Source organism: Musa acuminata, chromosome BXJ1-10 (genome assembly GCF_036884655.1).
Source record: "Musa acuminata AAA Group cultivar baxijiao chromosome BXJ1-10, Cavendish_Baxijiao_AAA, whole genome shotgun sequence".
Taxonomy (NCBI): Eukaryota; Viridiplantae; Streptophyta; class Magnoliopsida; order Zingiberales; family Musaceae; genus Musa; species Musa acuminata.
Window position 1 is genome coordinate 1,485,253 of NC_088336.1, and position 24,803 is coordinate 1,510,055.

Below are 24,803 nucleotides of genomic sequence, written 5' to 3' on the forward strand. Positions count from 1 at the left end.
AAGCTTGAAATTACCAAGTTAAAAAGCTTCCTTGTTTCTCCTGTGTTAGCCTAATGAAGGTAATCATACTGGCATATTTACATCATTTTAGCTTAGTTTGCACGCTTTGTAGTCTGCATGACGTCGGTGTCGAAGATAACATGCGCATTCTCAACTGGCAAGTCTGCAGTCCAATGTTCTAAAAGGCAGTCACAATGTTCGGGAGGCTCAAAGTGCTGCATACAATGTAACCTAGAAACTTGAAGCGATCCAAACTTTTATGTGATCTATATAAAGAGCACGATGTTGAATCTCGTATTTTGATGATGAAACTCCTTGATATATGTTTATGATTTAATCTACGTTTTGAGTGACGCAGGGTGCTTCGATCAGGATGAGACAATTAAAGCAGGAAAATCATGTTGTGCCGGAGGAACATGTCAGAAGATTGGACGTCGGGCCGGTGGATCGGTCGACGTATCGACAGAAGGCTTCGGGCCGTGGACTCGGGCATCGGGCCAAGAAGAGCGGGTATTGTGCCAAGGATATCGGAGTTGCGGAGTCAACTGGCCGATTGGGCAATAGGCTGCAGGAAAGGACGATGCGCCGAAGAATCGGACGAAGCGTCGAGGGACCAATGACATGCCGGACAACTTGATTAATTGCTTAGGATTAATTGTCTCGATCGAAGTTTTTGTTTTTGTGTGTGCAGGATTAACTACGATGAAAGAAAGATAAGCAGCAGGAGTTGCGCCGGAGTCAAGTTCATGATCACGTTGGGAGTTCGAGAGTTCGACGGAAGTTCGGACGGTCGTCGGAGGTTCTGCGAGAACAGATCCGAGAAGTCCAGAAGCTTGCCAAGCGAAGCTCGTCGGAACTTGCCAAGTGGATCGTCGCAAAGTCCAGGAGTTTGCCGGAAGTCCGCAGGAGCATCACCGAGGGTTCATCGGATGATCGACGGAAGTTCGCCGGAAACTCGCCGGAAGGAGCGATTGACGCACCGAAGCAAAGCTGCAGAAATTGTCTTAGATTTAATCGTAGTTAGCACGTTGATTAAGTTGGAAAATGGGAGGTGATCCCATTGGCTTAATCTTGGGGCAATTGGGCCCCTGAAAGACTGAAATTGGGCCGAATGGAATGAACCATTCGGACCCTGATTGCACCAGGAGGTGCAACCGCCCAGGCCAGGAGGTGGCACCGCCTGGGCTAGGCCTTCCAGCGAGACTGGGCGGTGCAACCTCTCCAGCCGGGAGGTGGCACCGCCTGAGCTCAGTCTTCGAGCTAGACTGGGCGGTGCAACCTCCCTGACAGAGAGGTGGCATCGCCTGAGCTCAGTCTTCGAGCAAGACTGGGCGGTGCAACCTCCCTGGCAGAGAGGTGGCACCGCCTGAGCTCGGTCTTCGAGCTCTGCCAGGCGGTGCAACCTCTCCAGTCAGGAGGTGCAACCGCCTGATCTCGGAATTCCGGGATTTGATTGTTTTGAGCTCCAAATTTGAACTGGGTTGGGGCCTATAAATACCCCACCCATTCAGCACTGAGACAAGCAAGAACTTACCCGAAATCTTGATCTTTTCAGTGGTTCTTAGAGCTCAAAACTGCTAGTTTTTCCTCCTCCTTCTGTTCTTCAAGTTTGAGTTGTAAAGAGAGGAGAGAAAACATCTGTAAGGGTTGTCTCCTAAGCCCGTCAAAAGGAGTGAATCTGTAAAAGGGTAGTTGGCCTTCGCCTATTGAAGGAAGGCCTCTAGTTGACGTCGGTAACCTCATCGGTGGAGGAAGCCAAAAGTGGAGTAGGTCAAGACTGACCGAACCACTCTAAATCTCTGGTTTGCGTTTATTTTGAGCACTTTATTATTACTGCAAACCTCCTACATAGCTACTGCTCTCTGCGCTTTTACGAACGAGTTCTGTGCAGTTTACGTTCACGTCTTAATTCCATTTACAAACTGCAAACTGCTCTCTGCGCTTTTATGAACGAATTCTGTGCAGTTTACGTTTACGTCTTGATTCCATCTACAAACTGCAAACTGTCTCTCTGCGCTTTTACAAATGAGTTCTGTGCAGTTTACGTTTACGTCTTGATTTCACTTACAACTGCAAACTGTCTTCTGCGCTTTTTTTTTACGGACAAGGTTCTGTGCAGTTTACGTTTACGTCTTGATTTCATTTACAACTGCAAACTGTCTTCTGCGCTTTTACGAACAAGGTTCTGTGCAGTTTACGTTTACGTCTTGATTTCATTTAGAACTGCAAACTGTCATCTGCGTTTAGACGCAAACTGCGTTTAGACGCAAACTACGTTTAGACGTAAACTGCGCTTAGACGCAAACTGCGTTTAGACACAAACTGCGTTTAGACGTAAACTGCGTTTAGACGTAAACTGCGCTTAGACGCAAACTGTGTTTAGACGCAAACTGCGCTTAGACACAAACTGTGTTTAAACGCAAACTGTGTTTAGACGCAAACTGCGCTTAGACGCAATCTGCGCTTAGACGCAAACTGCACTTAGATACAAACTGTGAATCAGCTTTTGCATCATAATAGTTTCTATCGAACGAAAGTAGCTTTCGGTTTTAATCGCTGTAAAATTTCCGCTGCACTAATTCACCCCCCCTCTTAGTGCTCTCGATCCTAACAATTGGTATCAGAGCGGGGTATTTCTCATTTCGGATTTACACCCGAGAGAAATGGCTCTTCAAGAGGGCTTTTCGATCTTTCGTCCACCGTTCTTTAACGGATTGGACTACACTTATTGGAAAACTCGAATGAGAGTTTTCTTGATTTCTCTAAATCTGGATTTATGGAATATCGTTGAAAACGGTTTTCAACTTCCCTCTAAACCGATGAACGAATGGTCGGATTTAGAGAAGAAGTATTTTTCTTTAAACGCAAAGGCTATGAATGCCTTATTTTGCGCTTTGGACAAAAATGAGTTCAATCGGGTTTCTTTGTGCGAAACGGCTTTCGATATTTGGCGTGCTCTTGAAATCACGCACGAGGGAACTAGTAGAGTCAAAGACTCGAAAGTTAATATTTTACTGCATGATTTCGAGCTTTTTATATGAAACCAAGCGAAACCGTTGTTGACATGTACACCCGTTTTACGGATGTCGTCAATGGTTTAAAATCACTTGGTAAAAGCTTTTCGGATTTTGAACTCGTTAACAAAGTTTTGCGCTCACTTTCTAAAACTTGGGATTCAAAAGTAACTGCTATTCAAGAATCGAAAAACTTGAACCAATTTCCACATGAAGAACTAATTGGTTCATTGATCACATATGAAATGACGTGCAATGCACGTGAAGAACTTGAGAACCACCTTCCAAAGAACAGGAAGGATTTGGGACATAGAAAATTTGAAGACCACTCGAGCATAAGCTCAAGTGATGGTGAACTTAAACTACAAATGAAACAAAAATTAAAAAGTAAAAAGAACGGAACTACTTGCTTTGAACGCAAGAAGAAGAACAAAAACTGGGATGAATCGAGCTCCTCCGAAGACGAGGAGAAAATCAACAAAGGCGAGGTGGCAAACTACGCCTTTACGCCTTTCGACGCTAAGGTAATCAAAATTCCTTTAATTTACTTCGAAATTGCATGATGTTCTTCATGATGCATTTTTCTTTTTCTTTAAATTTTCTTGAAAATTATATTTTTAATAATTTAATAATGTAAATGCAAAAATATGAAATGATATGGTTGCTATTACTGATAATGATATGGTTGCTATTACTGATAATGATATGGTTGCTATTACTGATGTTGATATGGTTGCTATCACTGATGCTATGATTAGGCCGTACTTGCATCACCAAGAAATATATGATTGCTATCATTGCTATATGCCCTGTATCAAGATATCAAACAAAATCTTGCTTCACACTTTTACGCATTGATATCTTACCATATGATGAAATGCTACAATTGATGAACACTTGAAATGTAATCCTCTATCTTATTGATCTTTCAATAAATCTATGCTTGTCATACATGAATTTATTGAATGTAATTTTGAGGATGATTTCAGATTTGTCAAATGTTTGATTCGTATTTACGACATAAGATACACTTTAAATATGAAACATGCTTCAATCATGTTAAATGCTTCAATCATTTTCTATCTCTAGAGTTCTCGATTTTGATGAAATACAAGTGATAAATTCATTTATGATATCTTGTAAATCACTTGAATTATGAATAAGTTTTTTATGATGTGTTAAAAGAATCACTTAAAAAGAAAATGCTTTTCCCATCTTATCGAGATTAATGATTTCATGATATTGTGTGAATCTCGAAATTGATTTTGATGAAATAGTAATAACGTTATTCATGTTATGAATCTCAAAAATGATAATATGCTTCATGTGATAATATGAATACACGAAACACTTATGATATGATTTTTATACAATTCCGTGTATTCATAAAATATTTATCTCCTCATCCAATAACTTTTCTTGATATTCCTTATGAGATGAAATGAAATAATACATGAAATACAAATGAGGAGTTATTGATCATGCATGGTAGGATATAATTTGACAAAATTGATACCATCATGATATGAAACATTTATGATTTGCAATTATGCATGCAATACTTGTGCTTTCTAATTATGATGTGATGTATTGCATATGATGTAAATCATGATGAGTGCTAAGTTACACATTTTGAGAAGAAATTGCTATATTGAAACATTAATGTAATTATGAATGATGATATGATATTATGCATGTAATACTTCAACTTATGATAATGCAATGATAAAATATTCATGATGAAAAATTGTCTTGACATTCATAACTTGATTATTCATCCTTTGTCATGATTTTGAAATCGTTGTAAAAGGAAAAAGAACTACAAAACTGTATTCTTCCTTTCTTTTTGACAATGACAAAGGGGGAGATAGCTAGCTTGCACAAGTCAAGAAGATGCAAAAACTTGATTGCTAGCTTGCCTATCTTAAGTAGCAAAGATTGCTAACTTGCTTATTTCAAGAAGCAAAAGTTGTCTTCTTGAACATCACCATCTTGAATATCTCAAGAAGCAAGACTTGCAACCTGCACATTACAATAGGAAGCAATAATCATGAGCCTACACAAGAAAGTTATCTTGCATTTGCTTTCGAAGTTTTTTGCTAACTTGTATATCGTAAAAAAAAAATGCTAGCTTGTAGTCTAAAGAGAAGCGAAAAGTTGCTATCTCAAAAGAAGCAAATGTGCTATCTTGCCTATCTCAAGAGGCAAAAATGCTAACTTGCACATCTAGCAAGACTTGACAAATTTGCATATCTCAAGAAGCAAGAGTTGCTTTCTTGAACATCTCTAAATTGCTAGCTTGCATGTTCTAAAAGTGCTATCTTGTATACTGTAGAACTTGCATATCTGAAACTTGATAGCCTGAATATTCTAAGCATGATGTAACATTTGCTAAATTTTTTGGCTTCAAAACTGCATGATGATAAAACTTGATAATATGTTTTTCATGCAATAAGTTAAACCAATATCACAAACACTTGATTGTGATACTTCTCCTTTTTGTTGATGACAAAGGGGGAGAAGTATGTTGATGACATGACATGTGATGCATAAGTTTATGCATATGTTCATGTTGACGTGTTGCAAGTATTCATGATGAATATTGCAATGACTTGAATTCAGTTTGAATTCAAGGTTCTATCAATATGGCATATTGATAGGGGGAGTTTGTTTAAACTCTAGGAGTTAAGGTTAACTCCGATTATGATGACATTTTGCTTAGATTTTTGAATCTAAGAGTTTCTATCAATAAGGTATATTGATAGGGGGAGTTTGTTTAAACTTCGGGAGTTAAGTTTAACTTCGTCATCAAGTAGTTGTCATCATCAAAAAGGGGGAGATTGTTGAATCTCGTATTTTGATGATGAAACTCCTTGATATATGTTTATGATTTAATCTGCGTTTTGAGTGACGCAGGGTACTTCGATCAGGATGAGACAATTAAAGCAGGAAAATCATGTTGTGCCGGAGGAACATGTCAGAAGATTGGACGTCGGGCCGGTGGATCGGTCGACGTATCGACAGAAGGCTTCGGGCTGTGGACTCGGGCATCGGGCCAAGAAGAGCGGGTATTGTGCCAAGGATATTGGAGTTGCGGAGTCAACTGGCCGATTGGGCAATAGGCTGCAGGAAAGGACGATGCGCCGAAGAATCGGACGAAGCGTCGAGGGACCAATGACATGCCGGACAACTTGATTAATTGCTTAGGATTAATTGTCTCGATCGAAGTTTTTGTTTTTGTGTGTGCAGGATTAACTACGATGAAAGAAAGATAAGCAGCAGGAGTTGCGCCGGAGTCAAGTTCATGATCACGTTGGGAGTTCGAGAGTTCGACGGAAGTTCGGACGGTCGTCGGAGGTTCTGCGAGAACAGATCCGAGAAGTCCAGAAGCTTGCCAAGCGAAGCTCGTCGGAACTTGCCAAGTGGATCGTCGCAAAGTCCAGGAGTTTGCCGGATGTTCGCAGGAACATCACTGAGGGTTCATCGGATGATCGACGGAAGTTCGCCGGAAACTCGCCGGAAGGAGCGATTGACGCACCGAAGCAAAGCTACAGAAATTGTCTTAGATTTAATCGTAGTTAGCATGTTGATTAAGTTGGAAAATGGGAGGTGATCCCATTGGCTTAATCTTGGGGCAATTGGGCCCCTGAAAGACTGAAATTGGGCCGAATGGAATGAACCATTCAGACCCTGATTGCACCAGGAGGTGCAACCGCCCAGGCCAGGAGGTGGCACCGCCTGGGCTAGGCCTTCCAGCGAGACTGGGCGGTGCAACCTCTCCAGCCGGGAGGTGGCACCGCCTGAGCTCAGTCTTCGAGCTAGACTGGGCGGTGCAACCTCCCTGACAGAGAGGTGGCACCGCCTGAGCTCAGTCTTCGAGCAAGACTGGGCGGTGCAACCTCCCTGGCAGAGAGGTGGCACCGCCTGAGCTCGGTCTTCGAGCTCTGCCAGGCGGTGCAACCTCTCCAGTCAGGAGGTGCAACCGCCTGATCCCGGAATTCCGGGATTTGATTGTTTTGAGCTCCAAATTTGAACTGGGTTGGGGCCTATAAATACCCCACCCATTCAGCACTGAGACAAGCAAGAACTTACCCGAAATCTTGATCTTTTCAGTGGTTCTTAGAGCTCAAAACTGCTAGTTTTTCCTCCTCCTTCTGTTCTTCAAGTTTGAGTTGTAAAGAGAGGAGAGAAAACATCTGTAAGGGTTGTCTCCTAAGCCCGTCAAAAGGAGTGAATCTGTAAAAGGGTAGTTGGCCTTCGCCTATTGAAGGAAGGCCTCTAGTTGACATCGGTAACCTCATCGGTGGAGGAAGCCAAAAGTGGAGTAGGTCAAGACTGACCGAACCACTCTAAATCTCTGGTTTGCGTTTATTTTGAGCACTTTATTATTACTGCAAACCTCCTACATAGCTACTGCTCTCTGCGCTTTTACGAACGAGTTCTGTGCAGTTTACGTTCACGTCTTAATTCCATTTACAAACTGCAAACTGCTCTCTGCGCTTTTACGAACGAATTCTGTGCAGTTTACGTTTACGTCTTAATTCCATCTACAAACTGCAAACTGTCTCTCTGCGCTTTTACAAATGAGTTCTGTGCAGTTTACGTTTACGTCTTGATTTCACTTACAATTGCAAACTGTCTTCTGCGCTTTTTTTTTACGGACAAGGTTCTGTGCAGTTTACGTTTACGTCTTGATTTCATTTACAACTGCAAACTGTCTTCTGCGCTTTTACGAACAAGGTTCTGTGCAGTTTACGTTTACGTCTTGATTTCATTTACAACTGCAAACTGTCATCTGCGTTTAGACGCAAACTGCGTTTAGACGTAAACTGCGCTTAGACGCAAACTGCGTTTAGACGTAAACTGCGCTTAGACGCAAACTGCGTTTAGACACAAACTGCGTTTAGACGTAAACTGCGTTTAGACGTAAACTGCGCTTAGACGCAAACTGTGTTTAGACGCAAACTGCGCTTAGACGCAAACTGTGTTTAAACACAAACTGTGTTTAGACGTAAACTGCGCTTAGACGCAATCTGCGCTTAGACGCAAACTGCACTTAGATACAAACTGTGAATCAGCTTTTGCATCATAATAGTTTCTATCGAACGAACGTAGCTTTCGGTTTTAATCGCTGTAAAATTTCTGCTGCACTAATTCACCCCCCCTCTTAGTGCTCTCGATCCTAACAATTGGTATCAGAGCGGGGTATTTCTCATTTCGGATTTACACCCGAGAGAAATGGCTCTTCAAGAGGGCTTTTCGATCTTTCGTCCACCGTTCTTTAACGGATTGGACTACACTTATTGGAAAACTCGAATGAGAGTTTTCTTGATTTCTCTAAATCTGGATTTATGGAATATCGTTGAAAACGGTTTTCAACTTCCCTCTAAACCGATGAACGAATGGTCGGATTTAGAGAAGAAGTATTTTTCTTTAAACGCAAAGGCTATGAATGCCTTATTTTGCGTTTTGGACAAAAATGAGTTCAATCGGGTTTCTTTGTGCGAAACGGCTTTCGATATTTGGCGTGCTCTTGAAATCACGCACGAGGGAACTAGTAGAGTCAAAGACTCGAAAGTTAATATTTTACTGCATGATTTCGAGCTTTTTCATATGAAACCAAGCGAAACCGTTGTTGACATGTACACCCGTTTTACGGATGTCGTCAATGGTTTAAAATCACTTGGTAAAAGCTTTTCAGATTTTGAACTCGTTAACAAAGTTTTGCGCTCACTTTCTAAAACTTGGGATTCAAAAGTAACTGCTATTCAAGAATCGAAAAACTTGAACCAATTTCCACTTGAAGAACTAATTGGTTCATTGATCACATATGAAATGACGTGCAATGCACGTGAAGAACTTGAGAACCACCTTCCAAAGAACAGGAAGGATTTGGGACATAGAAAATTTGAAGACCACTCGAGCATAAGCTCAAGTGATGGTGAACTTAAACTACAAATGAAACAAAAATTAAAAAGTAAAAAGAACAGAACTACTTGCTTTGAACGCAAGAAGAAGAACAAAAACTGGGATGAATCGAGCTCCTCCGAAGACGAGGAGAAAATCAACAAAGGCGAGGTGGCAAACTACGCCTTTACGCCTTTCGACGCTAAGGTAATCAAAATACCTTTAATTTACTTCGAAATTACATGATGTTCTTCATGATGCATTTTTCTTTTTCTTTAAATTTTCTTGAAAATTATATTTTTAATAATTTAATAATGTAAATGCAAAAATATGAAATGATATGGTTGCTATTACTGATAATGATATGGTTGCTATTACTGATAATGATATGGTTGCTATTACTGATGTTGATATGGTTGCTATCACTGATGCTATGATTAGGCCGTACTTGCATCACCAAGAAATATATGATTGCTATCATTGCTATGTGCCCTGTATCAAGATATCAAACAAAATCTTGCTTCACACTTTTACGCATTGATATCTTACCATATGATGAAACGCTACAATTGATGAACACTTGAAATGTAATCCTCTATCTTATTGATCTTTCAATAAATCTATGCTTGTCATACATGAATTTATTGAATGTAATTTTGAGGATGATTTCAGATTTGTCAAATGTTTGATTCGTATTTACGACATAAGATACACTTTAAATATGAAACATGCTTCAATCATGTTAAATGCTTCAATCATTTTCTATCTCTAGAGTTCTCGATTTTGATGAAATACAGGTGATAAATTCATTTATGATATCTTGTAAATCACTTGAATTATGAATGAGTTTTTTATGATGTGTTAAAAGAATCACTTAAAAAGAAAATGCTTTTCCCAATCTTATCGAGATTAATGATTTCATGATATTGTGTGAATCTCGAAATTGATTTTGATGAAATAGTAATAACGTTATTCATGTTATGAATCTCAAAAATGATAATATGCTTCATGTGATAATATGAATACACGAAACACTTATGATATGATTTTTATACAATTCCGTGTATTCATAAAATATTTATCTCCTCATCCAATAACTTTTCTTGATATTCCTTATGAGATGAAATGAAATAATGCATGAAATACAAATGAGGAGTTATTGATCATGCATGGTAGGATATAATTTGACAAAATTGATACCATCATGATATGAAACATTTATGATTTGCAATTATGCATGCAATACTTGTGCTTTCTAATTATGATGTGATGTATTGCATATGATGTAAATCATGATGAGTGCTAAGTTACACATTTTGAGAAGAAATTGCTATATTGAAACATTAATGTAATTATGAATGATGATATGATATTATGCATGTAATACTTCAACTTATGATAATGCAATGATAAAATATTCATGATGACAAATTGTCTTGACATTCATAACTTGATTATTCATCCTTTGTCATGATTTTGAAATCGTTGTAAAAGGAAAAAGAACTACAAAACTGTATTCTTCCTTTCTTTTTGACAATGACAAAGGGGGAGATAGCTAGCTTGCACAAGTCAAGAAGATGCAAAAACTTGATTGCTAGCTTGCCTATCTTAAGTAGCAAAGATTGCTAACTTGCTTATTTCAAGAAGCAAAAGTTGTCTTCTTGAACATCACCATCTTGAATATCTCAAGAAGCAAGACTTGCAACCTGCACATTACAATAGGAAGCAATAATCATGAGCCTACACAAGAAAGTTATCTTGCATTTGCTTTCCAAGTTTTTTGCTAACTTGTATATCGTAAAAAAAAAAATACTAGCTTGTAGTCTGAAGAGAAGCGAAAAGTTACTATCTCAAAAGAAGCAAATGTGCTATCTTGCCTATCTCAAGAGGCAAAAATGCCAACTTGCACATCTAGCAAGACTTGACAAATTTGCATATCTCAAGAAGCAAGAGTTGCTTTCTTGAACATCTCTAAATTGCTAGCTTGCATGTTCTAAAAGTGCTATCTTGTATACTGTAGAACTTGCATATCTGAAACTTGATAGCCTGAATATTCTAAGCATGATGTAACATTTGCTAAATTTTTTGGCTTCAAAACTGCATGATGATAAAACTTGATAATATGTTTTTCATGCAATAAGTTAAACCAATATCACAAACACTTGATTGTGATACTTCTCCTTTTTGTTGATGACAAAGGGGGAGAAGTATGTTGATGACATGACATGTGATGCATAAGTTTATGCATATGTTCATGTTGACGTGTTGCAAGTATTCATGATGAATATTGCAATGACTTGAATTCAGTTTGAATTCAAGGTTCTATCAATATGGCATATTGATAGGGGGAGTTTGTTTAAACTCTGGGAGTTAAGGTTAACTCCGATTATGATGACATATTGCTTAGATTTTTGAATCTAAGAGTTTCTATCAATAAGGTATATTGATAGGGGGAGTTTGTTTAAACTTCGGGAGTTAAGTTTAACTCCATCATCAAGTAGTTGTCATCATCAAAAAGGGGGAGATTGTTGAATCTCATATTTTGATGATGAAACTCCTTGATATATGTTTATGATTTAATCTGCGTTTTGAGTGACGCAGGGTGCTTCGATCAGGATGAGACAATTAAAGCAGGAAAATCATGTTGTGCCGGAGGAACATGTCAGAAGATTGGACGTCGGGCCGGTGGATCGGTCGACGTATCGACAGAAGGCTTCGGGCCGTGGACTCGGGCATCGGGCCAAGAAGAGCGGGTATTGTGCCAAGGATATCGGAGTTGCGGAGTCAACTGGCCGATTGGGCAATAGGCTGCAGGAAAGGACGATGCGCCGAAGAATCGGACGAAGCGTCAAGGGACCAATGACATGCCGGACAACTTGATTAATTGCTTAGGATTAATTGTCTCGATCGAAGTTTTTGTTTTTGTGTGTGCAGGATTAACTACGATGAAAGAAAGATAAGCAGCAGGAGTTGCGCCGGAGTCAAGTTCATGATCACGTTGGGAGTTCGAGAGTTCGACGGAAGTTCGGACGGTCGTCGGAGGTTCTGCGAGAACAGATCCGAGAAGTCCAGAAGCTTGCCAAGCGAAGCTCGTCGGAACTTGCCAAGTGGATCGTCGCAAAGTCCAGGAGTTTGCCGGAAGTCCGCAGGAGCATCACCGAGGGTTCATCGGATGATCGACGGAAGTTCGCCGGAAACTCGCCGGAAGGAGCGATTGACGCACCGAAGCAAAGCTGCAGAAATTGTCTTAGATTTAATCGTAGTTAGCACGTTGATTAAGTTGGAAAATGGGAGGTGATCCCATTGGCTTAATCTTGGGGCAATTGGGCCCCTGAAAGACTGAAATTGGGCCGAATGGAATGAACCATTCTGACCTTGATTGCACCAGGAGGTGCAACCGCCCAGGCCAGGAGGTGGCACCGCCTGGGCTAGGCCTTCCAGCGAGACTGGGCGGTGCAACCTCTCCAGCCGGGAGGTGGCACCGCCTGAGCTCAGTCTTCGAGCTAGACTGGGCGGTGCAACCTCCCTGACAGAGAGGTGGCACCGCCTGAGCTCAGTCTTCGAGCAAGACTGGGCGGTGCAACCTCCCTGGCAGAGAGGTGGCACCGCCTGAGCTCGGTCTTCGAGCTCTGCCAGGCGGTGCAACCTCTCCAGTCAGGAGGTGCAACCGCCTGATCCCGGAATTCCGGGATTTGATTGTTTTGAGCTCCAAATTTGAACTGGGTTGGGGCCTATAAATACCCCACCCATTCAGCACTGAGACAAGCAAGAACTTACCCGAAATCTTGATCTTTTCAGTGGTTCTTAGAGCTCAAAACTGCTAGTTTTTCCTCCTCCTTCTGTTCTTCAAGTTTGAGTTGTAAAGAGAGGAGAGAAAACATCTGTAAGGGTTGTCTCCTAAGCCCGTCAAAAGGAGTGAATCTGTAAAAGGGTAGTTGGCCTTCGCCTATTGAAGGAAGGCCTCTAGTTGACGTCGGTAACCTCATCGGTGGAGGAAGCCAAAAGTGGAGTAGGTCAAGACTGACCGAACCACTCTAAATCTCTGGTTTGCGTTTATTTTGAGCACTTTATTATTACTGCAAACCTCCTACATAGCTACTGCTCTCTGCGCTTTTACGAACGAGTTCTGTGCAGTTTACGTTCACGTCTTAATTCCATTTACAAACTGCAAACTGCTCTCTGCGCTTTTACGAACGAATTCTGTGCAGTTTACGTTTACGTCTTGATTCCATCTACAAACTGCAAACTGTCTCTCTGCGCTTTTACAAATGAGTTCTGTGCAGTTTACGTTTACGTCTTGATTTCACTTACAACTGCAAACTGTCTTCTGCGCTTTTTTTTTACGGACAAGGTTCTGTGCAGTTTACGTTTACGTCTTGATTTCATTTACAACTGCAAACTGTCTTCCGCGCTTTTACGAACAAGGTTCTGTGCAGTTTACGTTTACGTCTTGATTTCATTTAGAACTGCAAACTGTCATCTGCGTTTAGACACAAACTGCGTTTAGACGCAAACTGCGTTTAGACGTAAACTGTGCTTAGACGCAAACTGCGTTTAGACACAAACTGCGTTTAGACGTAAACTGCGTTTAGACGTAAACTGCGCTTAGACGCAAACTGTGTTTAGACGCAAACTGCGCTTAGACGCAAACTGTGTTTAGACGCAAACTGTGTTTAGACGCAAACTGCGCTTAGACGCAATCTGCGCTTAGACGCAAACTGCACTTAGATACAAACTGTGAATCAGCTTTTGCATCATAATAGTTTCTATCGAACGAACGTAGCTTTCGGTTTTAATCGCTGTAAAATTTCCGCTGCACTAATTCACCCCCCCTCTTAGTGCTCTCGATCCTAACACATGAGACCTAAAATGAAACATGAATGATGATGATGTAGCACCAGCAAGGTGTAAAACATGCCCCATAGCAGATGATGGTTTTTTGGCATGCTGAAGCTGACGCTGAAGAGGTAATCTTGCAAACTGAAGTCATACTGTATTAAGCACTCCAAACACATCTTTTTTTGAATATATAGTTCAATGAAATAATTATGACCCAAAATACTTGTAGGTCCAAATTGTGATCCGTTCAAGTTTCCAGAAACTTGTAACATTCTGATAATGAGAAAAGAGGGGTGTTTGTTATATATCATCATGATTCAACTTTCTCCAAGATCAGAATTCTCCCTTTATTCTGGTGCTTTATTTCATGTTTTATTCGTAGGTAGGTAGGTAGGAGATGATTCATCAACCTTACAAGTTAGTTTCTAGAAGCTTATTTGGTAGACGGGCTGCTTGTTGGGATAAAACAGGCCAAAGTTCTGCTCGATCCCTCCAGCCTTCTGGTTCTCGTTGAACATCTCGAATATGTACGCCTCGATCTCCTTCCCTGGTCTCCTCGGCGTTCCTCCGCCAACATGCCTGATCAAGTTCTGGTTGTACGTCTGCGCGTTGCTGGTGCTCGCTTCGGCTCCTCCGCCCGCCGACGGCCACCCGCTCTCCGACACCACCACCGCCACGTTCGCCCCTCCCACTCTCTCCAGCGCCGCGAAGACCGCGTCGACGATGGCGTCGAACAGGTTCTGATAGCTGAATCGCCCATCCTGCACGACGACGCCGGAGGCCGTGAACAGGGCGTAGGGCAGCGAGATCTGTCCCGGGTTGCCGGTGTAGCTAAAATAAGGGTACACATTGACCAGGAGCGGCGCTCCGTTACTCGCCAAGAACTGCACGATGGGGCTCAGGTACGCCTGGGCGGCGGAGGAGAAGGCGCCGGCGGAGGGAGGGTAGGACGTGCCGAGGACGCCCGTGTCGACCGCGGTCGAGACCTTGATCTGGTTTTGCAGGCCAGCCGAGGACAAAGCATTGTAGATGTTGCGCATGGCGGGGAGGATGTACTGCGCCAGATCCGATCCGGGGATCAGCTCGTTTCCGACAGCTATGTATCGAAAGGAGACGCTGGGCCAGTAGGCGACGACGTTCCTCCGGATCCAGTCGCCGGCGGCCGAAGGATTGGAGGCCAGTGACTGCACGTCGGATCGGGGGACATCCAACAGGACTTGGATGTTGGAGTTCCTGAGGGCTTGCAGGGCGGCTTGGTTTGGATCGTAGAGTCTCATCCTCGCGATGTTGTTGGATTTGTAGAGACTGACCACCTCGCTGGGCGGGGGAAGATTGTTGCCGAGCATGCCGTAGCAGACACCAATCGATTGCACTCCTGCAGTAGAACACATCGGAGACTTAGCTGTGGTGCTCTATGGAAGATGATCAAGCAAATTGGTCGTGCATCTGCAAGTGGAGTAAGACTAATCTGCATTGAAAGGACTACTCATTTTATTCAGATAAAGCGAACATACGTGTGAATTATACCAAGTTTCTACCTATAATATATATATATATATATATATATATATATAGCATTGTTTCTAAAATCAATTAATTTTTTTTATCCGTTAACCAATAATCCCAAATATTTAAACAGTTACATATGAGCTAACTCAAGTAGATGACGTAAGCCAATCAAGGAAAAGAATATTGCATGAAATAAAGAGAGCAAAATGCAGGTTACAAGTTTTGAAAATATAACCTACCATGATTAAATTATCAAAAGCTTGAACTCTTATAAAAACCCTAATAAATTTGTAAGAGCTAACAATCAAATATATAATATGAGAGAGAGAGAGAGAGAGAGAGAGAGAGAGAGAGAGAGAGAGAGAGAGAGAGAGAGAGAGAACTTGTTGGAACTGCTACAAGGACTGAAACCAGCAAGGCAAAGCCTTTTATGGAGAGAGAAGCTTTTGTTGCCATGACAACAACTCTGTCAAAAGGGTTCTCTTCTTCCCCGCTGAAATGGTTTGTGTTCATCAACATGCTGTGTTCCTACTCCTTATATAGAGGTTTCGACACAGACATCATCCCCTCAGGTCTACCCTCCTCTTGAAACTCTTGGCTTCCTGATAGAAGAAAACGAAAGGCAACAGCTTGTTCTTTCTCCCCACCATCCTTATCCCTTCCAAAATTCTGGATGAGGACTTGGAAGTCTTGTTCCATTTGGAATATGGGTCACAAATAGTGGAATAGATTCTTGTCATCACATGTCCTTGACCTAATTAAGACGATGCATTGATCAAAAGAGTTAAAGATGGAAGAGACGTAATCCATGCATGCATCTAATCAACAGTCTTTAAGATGAGGTCAGGTACATTTGCAACTTGCTACCATCAACCATTTTCTCATGCTCAGCAGTAGTCACCAGACTGGACAAACCGAGTTGGTCCGTCAGTGCGTGAACTCTTCCAATTCCACATTGATGGAAAATTTGGAGTGCTTACACAGCTAACAGCCATCATAGTTTATCATCAGGAAGGGAGAATATTGCTCACACGTTTGATCCTTGACTCCCAGGGGATAAGCCTATAGTTGTGGAAGTCACACCAAGCTGCAAACTGCTGCATTGATTAGACATGACTTCAAAAAATCAATTTTCCTGTACATGTGTTCAAAAATTTCAACCTTATGGTTTACAGTTTAATTCATTAATTTCTATGTCCCTACCAGACTTTAATGGCTAGAGAACTTTTTTTTTTCCAATCAGATTAATCAAATTATTATTAATTTTAATTAAAAATAAGTGACTAAGATGAGATTCAAACTATCAAGATTTTTATCATCTAAAATAACTGATACCTACCTTATTAATTTTATTAATCCAAATTACGGAGAGTACTCTTAAAATCGGTTCGGTCATCAATCTCAATTACGGATATAACTCGATCTGATTTGAGTTCGAATTTTAGCGTGCAACAAGAATCTTGTCCAGAGACCACTGATATTAAAAGTCAGCTAAGGTTGTGGCAAATCTTTGTGTTCAGAAAAGAACGTTGCTGGGAGAGAGAACCTCATTGTTTAGAGTTGCAGTTTGAAGGATCATTATTTATAGTGAGGATTTGATTAAGTGAATATTTTGATGTTGTGCTTTGTGATGACGGAACAAATTTAATTACCCTACTTTGTTGTTTCTATCGTGTGGACGGTGAAAACTACCTTTGACATATTTGCTTTATATGTCAGCCATATGATCTTCAAAATTAAAATAACTTTAGATGGGAGAAGAATTTTGTATTCAATCTCCAAAAATAGAGGAGTCCGGGAATGTTAGGCTAAATACCAAACAATAAAAATTTAATTTAATTTAATTAATAAAATAAAAAAGAATAGATTTTAGAATTCATCCAAAATCATTATCAACTTTTCTAAGGAATGATTTTGCCCCTTCGTGCAGATTTATGGTTGAATCAATTCCCAAGATAAGTTGTAGTATCACAAGCACAAACAGAACAACATTAGAGAAAATTTAAGGAAAAGATAGAAGAGAAGATTTTTCACCATTTAAAACCAAATAGCTGATTAAAGATTTGACTTGGTTATATTATTTTTGAATTAGCTTAGAAGATAATATAAGTGGTTCAAGACCTTCGTTTTTTGGACCAATTTTTCAAAATAGGTTTCATGCTTACGTGGAACCTCAAATTCAAAACACATTTTATAGAAGGACCCGGCAAAGGACAAAGGCCAATACTTCTAATATAATAAAGACGGGCAATAGAAGAAGAACCGCAAAGAATACATTGCAGAAAAGATGAACCAGAAGCTTGGAAAAGCTTCAAGTACATTCATAATCAGTCTCAAGTTATTAGATTTTTGTGATAGTGCAAGGGTATTGGATATCGGTACTGCTTATCACATCTATAATTCATTGCAGATTCTAACAAAGCCTAAGAGATTGACTAAAGGCGAGATTAACCTCAAGATGGACAATAGAGCAAGAGTTGCTACTATTGTTGTCAACGAGGTCACTTTACAAAAGTTGCTGCTGTTGTTGTCTGTGAGCTACTATTCCATTTCATGTTTGACAATGAATGATTATAAAATTATTTTAGAGAACAATAGATATTCAATTATTAAGGATGATAAGATCATCACTAGAGGGATATCGCATAATGATTTGTTTATGTTAGACACTACTCTACATATCATGAATGTAAGTGTGTCTAAAAGAAAACAAGGTGAGGAGAACAGTGCATACTTGTGGCATTGTAGACTGGGTCATATCTATAAGGGAATGATTCGAAAGTTGCTGGAGGATGGATATGCTAGTCATAAGTGCCCCGCAAGCTAATTACGTGAGTGATGGCATATGTGAATTACACGCAGTCTTTTTATTTATTATTATTATTCGATATTTTATCACTTTATATTACTTATTGCATATTGTGATGTCCATGGATCCATGCAATGAGAATTGGATCATGATGAGATCATGATAATGAGACCGATTCGTCTTTAAATGCATATCATAAATAATCTCAATCATAGGTTACTCGAGAGGGACATCGATATAATAAGATAGACTAGTGTATTGTATACCTATACATATGATTGAGGTGACTAGTCTCATAGCTGCTCGTGTGGGGACACTAGGAACACAATGCAAGTGCTCATTGGAGAATGAGTTCACTGATTGATCCACTTATGAAATGCTAGATGGTTAATGATACCTCATTGTCAAATAGTAATTTCGTTATCCTAGTGGTGTACTTGGTCCTTAGACTTAAGACACCAAGGATGTCCTGTATGAGTACTACACTATTTGATACTAGACTTATAGGTTTGAAAGTTCTAGATCTAGCACAATTGGTCATCGGGAGTGGTAGCCAACCTTATGAGAACTATTGAGTTTCGATAGAGGATCATCTACCCTCGGTGTCATAAGAGGAATATCTCATGTGTTCTTGCTCAGACAAATCCCTAGCCAAGGTCATTCGGATTGAGAGAGAAAGAGTTCTTCGGGAGAATTCGATTAGAGCGAGACTCGAGTAGAAACTGTATGGGCTCGATAGTACTATACTCGGTATACGGTCTTTGGGGTTTTAGATGGATGAGAGACTATAGATACACGACAACTAAGGATAGACAAGTCCAATGGATTGGATTTTCTTGTATCATCTGGAGACTACGACGTAGTAGCCTAGAATGTCTGCAGTCGATGAGTTGAGTGAATTATTATGGAAATAATAATTCACTGAGCCAGAAGGAGTTCTGATAGGTATGACTCACAGCCAGTTCGATATTGGGCCTAGAGGGTCACACACATATGGTAGATATTGCAACGAGTAGAGGTTCGAATATGAGATATCCGTTGGAGCCCCTATCTTATTGGATACCCAATAAACCCATAAATTATTGGATCCTATGGATGAGATCCAATAAGAGTCAATGAGAGTTTATTGGATAGAGATCTACTAATCTAAGAGGCTTGGGTAATTGGATGTAAATCCAGTACCCAATAGGGTAGGATCCATTATGGTAAAGTTGATAAAGGGCCTATATAAATAGAAGAGAACTAAACACCCATAGGCTAGAGCTTCTTTTGTCTTCCATCTCTTATTCTTATCTCCCCTTCTCCTACTCAGATAGTAGGCCTGAAGATTTGAGAAGCATCGTTATAGCCCTATTGTGTGGATAACCACTAGAGAGGAGGATGCTTGACCTCCTTCATCCTCTCCTACAGATCTACAAGGATTTAGGGATATACGATCTCACTAGGTAAAACATAAACTATCTTATGCGTGGTTTTCGATTTTATGGATTTTGCGCACCAATCTTCACACGACGATGAACACAATTTATGAGAAATTTGGAGATTTTTGTTTTATGTTTTTCCACTGCGCATGTGATGTCGCCCTTAGATTTTCCCTATAAAGGTATCAAAGCAGGTTGTTCGTGTGAAAGATTGGTTTTGAACTGCGTGTGTTGTGTTTTGGAAAAGTTTTTGACATCAATTTCATTAATGCAAAGGCAAGAATGGGTAGCAATCGTAGCTGCCCTTGTTGCCCTCGTAGAAGTGGCCAAAGGCTGCTTGCAGCCTTAGCCACCTACGTGTAGGTGGTCGGTGTCCGACGGCCTACCTGCAGCGACGACGCTTGTTTGTAGGTTGCTCGCAGGCAAGCCACCTGCATGCAACGACAACGCTTATGGGTAGGGCTCCCGTAGGCGGGCGATGTGGGCGAGCCGCCCATAGGCAAGCGGCACATCGCCCACGGGTGAGCCGCCTGCGGGGGGCGGCCATCACCCGCAAGGGCAACGCTGCCCGCGGGCACAACACCAGTGGGCAAGTCGCCCGTAGGGGCATGCTGGCGTACATTGCCAATAGGCAAGGACTCGCTCGCCCGCAGAGGGCCGCCATCGATAGAGTTTTTTCGGCAAAAGATAGTTTTGCCCCTCGAAATTTCAGAAATTCTAAATTCTATCCTTTGTCCAAATTATAAAAATACCCCTCATAATTCAAAAAATTCCCTACATGTCCATAATTAAAAAAAAAATTTAGTTAATTAAAATATTTAATTAACTATTATTATTATCTAATAGTCTTATGTAATGATATTTACATGTGATGTATGATATGGACGGATAATCATGGACCGTGTGATGTGTGTATTTGTGATTATTATTATTATTATTATTATTATTATTATTATTGGGGCTTACGAGCTACCACTTTATTTCTCATTTATTATCGAGTTTGCGTGACTATGGTTAAGTTGTAATCACACGAGGAGATGTAGTGGGAGCGTGGAAGCGATAGCAGGACCCACGAGATCGAGACGGACGATCGCGACACATGGAGATGCATCGAGATGCCAACGGAACCAACAAGGACGAGATAGATGATCATAAGGCATGAAGATATACAACTGCACACATGGATCTTGATGTGAGTAATTAGGTCTATTGGCTCAGGCTTAATCATATTAGATTATGATCCATGATTATATGGTGAGATTGCTCATATGATATGTGATTGCTTATATACCTACTAGATATGTATATATATTTACATACGATATAGATATATATTAAATATGTATATGTGTGACAAATTCTTATCATTTTAATGCAGTCATTATAAAGGTATTGTTATGATATAAGTCCACGTCGACGTAAGAAAATAGGTTTAAAGAATTTTGTCAGATTTTTTCCAGGAATACTTCGAACAGTAGGACCTACAAACTTTCCGGATATTGCCAATTAGATTCAGCCACTGTCCTGTTATTTATTGTAAATAGCTGCATCATTTAGTTGTACATAAGAAAAGCAAAAAAAAAATATGATAAGCTTCGCATAAAGAGAAAAGAATATGAGCATAAGATGGGAAAGGGAAAAGTGAAGGATCAGGAAATAGTAAGGGGAACCTCGAGGAATCTTGAGGCACACAATCTCTTTTGTTTATTGGTTTTTTTTGTTGCATAACAAATCTAAAATATCATTAATTCGATGTCCCATAAACCATATTAGTTATTTCATAGAACTTTCTATCATAGCTACACTTATGGCTCATTAACGTAGAACTGAAGCTGGAAACTTTAAAATCTATTGGAGAACATAGAAGGTTTTCTTTTTAAGAGCCTGGATGTCTGAATTGCAATATAGACTTTTAATGTGTAAACCCACACCTTTAAGCAGTACCCTCGTTGGATGTCTTCCAAGTTTTCTTTCTGCCACATCTGTAATAAATAATGCCAGCATTTGATATTAGTAGATATCCACGGAAATCAAAGGTGAAAGTTGATTGATTCCTGAAGTGAAAAAAGTTTCTAATTCTTGATTACTCCAACAATGGAAGATATGTACAGATTCTTGTTTGTAGTACCTCATTCCCTATAAACTGATGATTGGGTTGGAAAGAGAATACTATGAATGTTATTATGGTTTCTACTGAGTTCGTCGAAAGTCAATGAAATGATACCAAGAAACATACTTTCATCTGAATTGGAACCAGATGTGCTAATTGTCCATGTTTCAGAACAAATTAAATTGTATTGTGTTTGCTCATCCCATGTGGCATTCATTGCAATTGTTATCGTCATTTAATTCTTTTATGTTATTTCTTTGCCATTTCAAGCCATTTGATCACAAAATCTTTTGGCTGACTTTCATTTCTTGATTACAAATTCTTTTGGCTGACTTTCATAAATGATTACTTGGCATAATTTCTTTTATTGAATCGAGAGACATAGGGAACTTTTTGATATTCTAAGTTCTTTATTCTGAATTTTTTTGACGGAAGGGTTAGTTTTTTTGGTTGCATAAGGATATGCATTCTACTTGGGAGGTCGTTTGCTAATCCTTTTTGTTGAGATTTGATTCATAGTTATCTAGGTAGTTATCATGATCTAATAGTTATAGGAGGTCATTTGCTAATCCTTTTTGTTGAGATTTGATTCATAGTTATCTAGGTAGTTATCATGATCTAGTAGTTATAGGGTGGATTCAATAACTATTTTCAATCATGATCTAGTAGTTACAGGGTAGTTTCAATAACTACTTCAATCATGGGTGATATAGAGAGTGAGGTAGTTACCACTAGGTTCTATAAATAGGACCATAGTTCATGAAGCAAGGTATATAGAAAGTGTGTGCACTTGGGAATATCTTGTAAGTGTTCTTTTCAATCCTCCTATTTTGAATACTACATCATCAAAAGGATTCCTTTTAATTGCATCGTAGTATTCTGTTTTATCGTTTTCTTACTCCTTCATCCCCAACATTTGTGGTATCAGAGCCTAGTTTCAATCTAAACTGGGCATTATGGCTTTCAATGACAATTCTGTTGAATCTCAAATTTTGATGATAAAATCAATTAATGGGTTAATTGATCTAATCCATATTATTAAGTTAAGTATGCAAGATTAACTATGATAGCCTGAAAACATAAAGCAAGTCTACCGGAGTCAAGTTCGATGGGTGTTCGAGAGTCCTAAGATTCGTCGGAGATGCTGCCGGAACCAACCGAGAAGAAATCGGGGACTTGTCGAAGTTTTCAGAAGTCCGCCGAAGAAGATCGTCGGAGGTTCGTGGAGATCACCGAGAAGGCTCGGCTACTCGCTGAACTCGCCACAAGATTGGGAGCCTGCTGGGAGTCCACTGGAAGAAATCCGAGGGTGTATCGGAAGTCCGCCGGAAGATCGTTGGAAAGCTTGCCAGAAGGAGACTCAATGTTTGCCGGTTAAAAACTTACTTAGGACTATGTTTTCAATTACGTAGTTTGCATGTAATTAGGGTTAGGATTAAGGGATTATCCTATATCCTGGCTAGGGGCCAACTAGGCCCGAATATGACCTGGTTTGGGCCAGATTTGAAGCCCATCCAATGACCCGTAAGTCGGGCTGTGGAACCGTCGGACTTAGCGGTGGCATCGACCAGAACTCAAAGGACCGGGCGGTGGAACCGCCGGACTGGATGGTGGCACTGCCCAGAACTTGAAGGATCGGGCGGTGGTACTACTGGACTGGGCGGTGGCACCACCCAACACCCGAATGGTCGGGCGGTGGCACCGCCACCGATAGGCGATGGCACCGCCAATAAACAATCAATATGACATTGACAGGCAGCTTCGGGAACCCAAGAGAATTCAAATTTGGAGCTCAAATTTGAATTCTCTTGGGGTCTATAAATACCCCTTAATTCTTAGTAGAGAATACAACTTTTTTAGAAGCAATAGATTGAGATAAAAGCCTTAGCAAAGTCTTTAGCAAGCCTTATTTTCAATTGCTTGAGTGTTCACCTCCTTCCTTTTCATTGAAAATTTGTAAGAGTGTGAACCACTTGTAAAAGGTTTTAAGAGGGGTATTTGTCCTTTCATTTCGAAGTGATTTGCTAGTGGAAGTTGGGAGCCTCATCGAAGAAGGCTTCACAAGTGGATGTAGGTCCTTTGACCGAACCACTTTAAATTGGTGTGTTCCTTGAATTTTTGAGTACTCACCTTTCTGAAATTGTTATTTACACTACAACAAGCTTTCGTTTTCATCTTCTCACTTTACTCAAGTTACTATCGAATCGAAATCTCCTCACATTTATGAATTCATTTTCAAACTTACAAGTTTTAATCCGCTGCACTAATTCACCACCCCTCTGTTAGGATCGGAGCGGCACTAAGAGGGGGGGGATGAATTAGTGCAACGGATTAAAACTTGTAAGTTTGAAACCGAATTCGTAAATGCGAGGAGATTTCGATTCGACAATAACTTGAGTAAAGTGAGAAGATAAAAACGAAAGCTTGCTGCAGTGTAAATAACAATTTCAGAAAGGTAAGTACTCACACATTCAAGGAACACACCAATTTAAAGTGGTTTGGTCAAATGACTTACATCCACTTGCGAAGCCTTCTTCGATGAGGCTCCCAACTTTCACTAATAAATCACTTTGAAAGGGAAGGACAAATACCCCTCTTATAACTTTTACAAGAGGTTTACACTCTTACAAATTTTCAACGAAAAGGAAGGAGGTGAACACTCAAGCAATTGAAAATAAGGCTTGCTAAAAACTTTACAAAGGCTTTTGTCTCAATCTATTGTTACTCAAAAAGTTGTATTCTCTGTTGAGAATTGAGGGATATTTATAGGCCCCAAGAGGATTCAAATTTGGGCTCCAAATTTTGAATTATCTTGGGTTCCCGATGCTGGCGGTGCCACCACCTGTTAGTGTTTGACACTGATAGTGTACTAGTGGTGGCGGACCTCTCGGGTGCTGGGCAGTGCCACCGCCTAGTGCGACGGTACCACCGCCCGATCCTCGGGTTCTAGGCGGTGCCACTGCCCAGTCCAGTGGTTCCACCGCCCGACTTTACTGGTCATTGGTTGGGCTTCAAATCCGACCCAAACCAAGTCTTATTCGGGTCCAATTGGCCTCTTAACCAGGATATAGGATTATCCCTTAATCCTAACCCTAATTACATACAAACTACGCAACTGAAAACATAGTCCTAAGCAATTTTTTAACTGGCAAACGTCGAGTGTCCTTCCGGTGAGCTTTCCGGTGATCTTCCGG

General features: G+C 40.4%; 1 protein-coding gene across 1 annotated transcript; it reads right to left on the reverse strand.

Annotated features, from left to right (window-relative positions):
• Positions 1-14,040: 14,040 nt before the first annotated feature.
• On the reverse strand, positions 14,041-15,810 carry LOC135595143 (glucan endo-1,3-beta-glucosidase-like). The gene is made up of 2 exons (XM_065085677.1): positions 15,653-15,810; positions 14,041-15,135 (listed from the first exon to the last, which is right to left on the reverse strand). The coding sequence occupies exons 1-2, from the start codon at positions 15,786-15,788 to the stop codon at positions 14,186-14,188; spliced, it is 1,086 nt and encodes a 361-aa protein (XP_064941749.1). The 5' UTR covers positions 15,789-15,810; the 3' UTR covers positions 14,041-14,185.
• Positions 15,811-24,803: the final 8,993 nt, after the last annotated feature.